The sequence below is a fragment of the Glycine soja genome, chromosome 9 (genome assembly GCF_004193775.1).
Source record: "Glycine soja cultivar W05 chromosome 9, ASM419377v2, whole genome shotgun sequence".
NCBI classification, from domain to species: domain Eukaryota; kingdom Viridiplantae; phylum Streptophyta; class Magnoliopsida; order Fabales; family Fabaceae; genus Glycine; species Glycine soja.
In genome coordinates, this window is record NC_041010.1 from 47,911,281 (window position 1) to 47,917,683 (window position 6,403).

Below are 6,403 nucleotides of genomic sequence, written 5' to 3' on the forward strand. Positions count from 1 at the left end.
AATTAACATCATTAAAATTTCTAGCGAATTGACACGCGCAACATTTTAAGGTTCAGTTTTGTTAGTGTCCATTTAAACTTTCACCAACTCGCTGTGAAGAAATTTTTTGATCAAGTTTCCTATATGGTTGTGTTATGAGCAAGTTCTCTAATTAAACATCGACGCGTATCTGTAGGTTGTGAGCAATTTCTCTAATTAAGCATCGACGCGTGGATAGTTTTTTGAAATATTCAACAGCATATACTAACAGACTATTTGATGTTCTAAGAAGTATTTATATGTAATTATTTGACTTGAGAACTTTAAGGATATAAAAAAAATATTTAACGATAAATATGCATTGATTTATATATAAAGGAAAGTCGGTTTCTATCTAGCAACATGTCTTATAAAGTGCCATTGGATTTTGAGCTTAAGAATCTATAATCCCGTCAAATGGGGTTGAAGCTTTTATTTTATTAGTTTTGAGTTGAAAGACTGCACGCCTCAAGCAATGCTATCTGCCTGAAACTTATATAAACTTTTTTTTTTCTGACAAGTTGCATTTATAAAAGAAAAATTTATTTGTATGAAAGTTTTATGCAACTGGTTTTACAAATAAGAGAAATATAGGGAGAGAAGAGAGATAAATGTTGAATAAGATCTGAGTTGTGCAATAGTGAGAAAGAAAAAGAAAAAAGAAATATTGTATTGTTATACAATTTTATTGTGTGAATATAATATTCTTTTACAAAATGATATCTCATATCTCTAAGAAAATATAAATTTAACATTTTCTTCGTATCTTTATAGGAAAAAAAATATTTGCTTCGTTCGTATAATGTAGAAAAAATAATCTGATTTGCTTTTTTCATGCAATGACGACAAGAGGATGATGTTCCCACTTCCTATCAAATATAAAAATTTATGTCATTACTTGTAGTAACAAACTTGCTCAATAATTTGGCTTTATCCTCTTTGCTCTTTCAATTTTTAATGCATAATTTTCTTTTATATTTTAATATCATACAGCTGGAATCCTCCAGTCTATTCCAATTTTAATTAAGTTTGCATTCATATTTAAGGTTATTATCAGAAAAGTTTAATTTGTTTAATTTAGAAGGCAGTGAATATTGATGTTTGAAATTACGAGCAATTATTTATCGATATCTCCCTACATTAGTGCAATCTTAGTATCTTAATGGTTTAAAAACTTTATTTGCTAAATTGGAGTGAGCAGCATGCTCGTTAGAAGTTTTAAAATGCAATCCGTTGAGATCGGCTTAATTAGGTGGAAAAAAATATTATATGATTTTGAATTATTTTAAATGTGTATAGTTCTGACCAATCTTTATGTCATATATAATTGATTTTTTAACTTACAAGAGAGAGTTAATAACATTTAATGACATGATGTGTGAAGATTGATTGTTATAAAAAATAGTCCTATGTAATAATTTCTACCACGTACATTAATAGAGTAAGAGAGAGTTCGAATAATTTGTAGGAGCTCTTAAGTTTTATTTAGTTCACAGGAAATTTTTTGATGACCACTAAAAGAACACTTATAAAAAGCATTTGAAAATATATTCTTTTACTTTAGGATTTTTAAAAGGAACTTTATTTATATATATATATATATATATATATATATATATTTAAGTTAATTAGTATAAAATTAATCTTTATTTTTTTGAGTTTTGTATGGAGTTACTATAATAATAGTTAAGGCTAATTAGTATAAAATGATGTAAAATTAAAATTATGTAAAATTAGTTCTGTGTTGTTAATATAATAATAATTAAGGTTATTATTATTTAATATTAAAATTAGTTGTAAAAATAATAACAAAATTATAATTTGATTTATTAAAAATTAAACATTTAAATAATTATAAAAGAAGAAAATAAGTTTTTAGTTCCTTTGTAAGGTTTTTGGATCGTCCCGGAAGGAGACGAAGAAAAAAGAAGAAGGAAGGAACATCATTTCATGATATCATTTGATCTTTAACCATTAAAAATCACATGTCATCTGTTAGACTATTCAGTACTAGACCGAGCAAAACCCTTGAACTCAACACCAACTATAGAATGTAATCATTTCATGAATTTTATATAAAAAAAAAAAAGTAAATTAAAAATGTGCAAGGAGTCTGGTGGGTTAATGAGATCAATAAAGCTTCCAAAATAAGAAAATATACGGAATTAATGTTCAATGACATATTTGCACCTTCTATTGGACAATTATTTAAAAACTAGTTAGCTAGATAATAAACAACTAACTTCACTGTGTCTCTCATCAGCAAAAGAGCTAATTAATAATCTTTGATCACCTCTTAATTTCCTTAATTTCTTCTTTGACTCAAACTAGTATGCAGATATATAAGAACAGTACTAATTAATTAATGATTCACAACCGGAAACTTAGTTGCTTTTTACATACAAACTCGTCATTGTGGGGAAATCCAAAGTGAGTTTTAATTTGTTCAAATCTCTCCGACAAAAACAGACTTTGAAAGCTTTTCAGTGTTGCTGAAACCCTGACTTGTGCTATAAACAATGCATTGACGGGCCTGTGATCCGATAGTCTTGATTCACATCTAGCATACTGCATTTGCTTTAGACCATCGCCAAACCATATAATTCTGTCACACCTAAAATTAAGAAGCCAAAAATTTAAGAATTCTATCATTCTTAGTTAAAACGTTATCATGTGATGTACAAGGATGTACGTGTCTAACTATAAGGTGCTTTTGTTTTTTTTACATGAGTACCTGAGAAAAGTTACTTTAAGTTAATCTTAATCATACAATTTATCACTAATACTTAAGATTAAAATTCAAGTTACTTACTAAGACCACACTAACAGTTTAAAATGTAACCTAGTAACGTGATTTTTGTATTTTAATATTGTCATTCAAAACATAATCTAATAATTTATATTTATGCATGTGTCTTACCATGCTGGTGCTCGCTTCTTCCCTGCCTTTTTGCCTTGATAACAACATCCATAGTACATGTCTGAATTTGGACAATACTTGTAGGTTGGAGCAAATGTGATTGCTCCTTCATGCCATTCTTTTAACATGTTTCCCCTCATTAGCTCCATTGTTAGCTTCATTTTCATTCAATTCAAGTTAGAGAAAATATATACTAAAAATTTCAAGATGTGGTTGCATGTGTGCTCGTAGTGTGCATTTAGTTTAGAAACTAAGAATATGTGATGGAGGTATCAAGGTGAGAGTATAAGAAGAGATAACCTCTATCATATTATTAAAATGAAAAAGATTAAATTTAGATAAAATAATTTTATTCATTCATGTATAATTATATTGTAAAAATTTACTTTTCTCATCTTTCATGTGCATATGTACAGTATGTGAATTTTTATTTATTTAGACACCTGATCATATTCTAGTAGGTAATCCCAGTCTTCATTTTCAACAAGTAAGCGTGTTGTTTCTTCCGGTAGAGAAATTCTGTAATTTAAATCTCCAAGCAATATTACGTGTCTGCACAAGCAGGGCCGTGATTAATTAATTAAATGCACAGTTAAAATAATGCAACATGAATGTCAAAGTAAAAGTAAATAAAAGTAAATTCAATTTGAATAGAGTAATTAATTAAATGAAGTCGGCAGAAAGAAACTTCTATTTGAATATTGAGTAATTAAAAGAGGTCAACTGGTTTTACCTTTTTAATTATATTTCAATATCTCACTTTAAGATGTGTTTTATTCTATTTGGCACCTTTTTGCAACTTTTTCATCAGTTAATTAACTTACTGTCCCACTATAGCAGAGCAAATTCCTCACATATTCTCAAAGTTGATTGATTTAAGAGTAAAATTTAGTGTCAATTCAAACATAAAAACCAACAAAATATTTAAGTGTTTTGGCGGCCTTCATCAATATGTAGTAGGACAAATTCAGAGCTGGAGACTCACAATATATAGTGGTGCTTTCAACTAGCAAGTAGAAATTTTTTTATTTTAAAAGCCATAAAAACAAAAAAAGACAAAAAAGTTATTTAATATTCGCACCTTGTTTTCATGATTTGTTGGAAAAGGAACCTAATGATTTTAAAAATAAACCAAAAAGCAGTTATTGAGGTTGATCGGTTGGACGGTTTCTAACAAATTAATGTAGTAATTGCTTACTCATGATCAAGAATCTTTCTTGGCAAATCAAGCATAGGGCCTCTAGGAAAGCTTGTCCTTGAAAATATTTCAGCAACATTAGAGTTCCTAAGCTTCTCATCCCCCCCTCTCCCTCCAGAAGCTAGGTGAGCACACACAAAGCAAAAGCTTGTTTCATGTAACACAAATCTCACAGATACAGAACCCTGCAAATCAATCATGCATATAGTGGTAAAATTAAGTAAACTTAAATATAATCAAGTACAAAATTAAAAAGGACTTATTCCAAGAGATAACCAATTAAGATATATGTAAAAATTTTAAGAATATAGGACACTAAATTAAGTTGATGTTGATAGTGATGATGAGTGGTGAGCATATAGTTTTATACTGCAAAGTGCAAAACAAATAGATATGATGCATGTATGTTGAATTGAAGCGCTAATTAAAGTAATGAATGAATATGAATATGAAAAAAGGGGGGTTTGGTTAGGTCACCTTGTTCCCTAAGCAGCCCATGATGCCACATCCGACACATGAGACACTTGGATGTTGAATGAATGGACGAAGGTCTCTCTTAGCCCATACTGATATCAATATACCAACCATTTGCTTGCTAATGATACATTCGAAATCTTGGGGGGATTCACACAGCTGACCTGGATGATTATTATTTTCACCTTCCTTATTATTGCAACAAATATTCTTCTTCACATCCTCCCTCTTATCATCACCTAATTGATCTTTGAAACTGTGATGTGTGCTCTTGTTCAGAGCTTTTCTGATTATGGAATTCCACTTTGTAGATATCTTATTGTTTTCATACCCCAATACATTGGATGCTTTTAGAGGTACAATTTCTTGAAACCTGGTGGATTGTGAAACAGTTGAAAATATGTTACTACGTGCATGATATTAATAATTATTGTCAAAAGAAGCTCAATTCATACCCAAGTAGATAGATGTCACAGGAATTGTTGCATGTCTCCAACAAATCCTCCATATTCAGTCCTTCATCTGGGAAAATCCCACCTACGTTCCATGTGCTGACAAAAATCCTTTAACGATTAAATAAAATGGTGTCAGAAACATATATAGAGGAACAATAAAAATAGAACACAACCCAGAATATATGATCATGGAGCTCAATCAAAGATATATATACTGCACTTCATCTGCAGCTGTGCAGTATATAAGAGTTGTCAGAAAGATATATAAGAATACAGAATTAGTATGTATAATATGACTTTTTTCTTCTTACTTGTATTTTTGTGTATCCTTGTGATCATTAAGAATTGTTTTGGAGCTCAGAGATGACTGATCATGACCCAATAAGGGTTCTGTATTACTTGGATAATCTGCTACGAAATTGCTGCTTCCCAGTCGCTTGTTGAGAATCTTATTAGCCACTAATGCAGGCCACATAAACTAAGGAAATTGTATTCAAAAATTCATTCATATATGTCAATAAAAGTTTGGTAAGAAATTTGAATAAAAAATTAAAGGAGAGAAGGCAAGTTAGTTATACTTACTTCAGCTAGCTTTCCAGTCATGGTAATGGTTTATACTACTTTTGGTGACAAAAAGAAATGATCAGAACAGAATGACAATTCCACAGTAATAAAAGAAAATGGATCATATAGATATCATGCTCATGATGAAGATCGAGTGCAGATTCCTGTGTGCAACTTGAGAAGGAGGAACTTATTTTAATGTGAGGATGCACCCTTTCAACATTATATTGTTCGATAGTATTTCAATATAGGAACATCTTAATTACATTGTCCCAGCAAGTTAGGGTGAAGAGAGAGGGGGCGAGAAAACATGGGTCTTCTTCAAGATTCGAATTCTTCTGTACGATTGTTGAAGAGTAGAATCCGAAGGATATATATATATATATAAATAGTTGAAAATGGGAGCAAGTGGGAGTAGTGTGGTCCATGAAAAAAATAGGCAAATAGGAGAAAAAATGATGACTAGTTATTGGCGCAACAAGTTGCCAAGCCTTTTGCATGCTAACATTATCTGTATGTTTTGTGGAAAAGGAAAGGACCGAATATTTTTTACTTTATTTTTGGTTTACAGCAAAGGTGCGATATTTGACTGGTTTTGATGATATGATAAGTTTAAGTCTTAACCTTTTTTTTACATGAATTTGGTGTAGTGTAATAATATTTAAATTCAAATTGATCTAAAATAAAAATTTAAATTTATTTAAAAAAAATAAACCAAATTAAATCAATATTCTTTAGATTTGTTTGGATTGATTTTTGAATAAATGGATCAGT

At 29.9% G+C, this 6,403-nt stretch overlaps 1 protein-coding gene across 2 annotated transcripts; it reads right to left on the reverse strand.

The window, feature by feature from the left end:
* Positions 1 to 2,139: 2,139 nt before the first annotated feature.
* On the reverse strand, positions 2,140 to 5,964 carry LOC114367428 (type IV inositol polyphosphate 5-phosphatase 9-like). Of its 2 annotated transcripts, XM_028324610.1 has the most exons (9): positions 5,648 to 5,964; positions 5,377 to 5,543; positions 5,066 to 5,173; positions 4,614 to 4,983; positions 4,137 to 4,321; positions 4,020 to 4,049; positions 3,382 to 3,490; positions 2,939 to 3,093; positions 2,140 to 2,632 (listed from the first exon to the last, which is right to left on the reverse strand). In XM_028324610.1, the coding sequence occupies exons 1-9, from the start codon at positions 5,666 to 5,668 to the stop codon at positions 2,389 to 2,391; spliced, it is 1,389 nt and encodes a 462-aa protein (XP_028180411.1). In that variant the 5' UTR covers positions 5,669 to 5,964; the 3' UTR covers positions 2,140 to 2,388. The 2 variants fall into 2 exon arrangements, with proteins under 2 accessions (XP_028180411.1, XP_028180412.1); XM_028324611.1 differs by lacking the exon at positions 4,020 to 4,049.
* Positions 5,965 to 6,403: the final 439 nt, after the last annotated feature.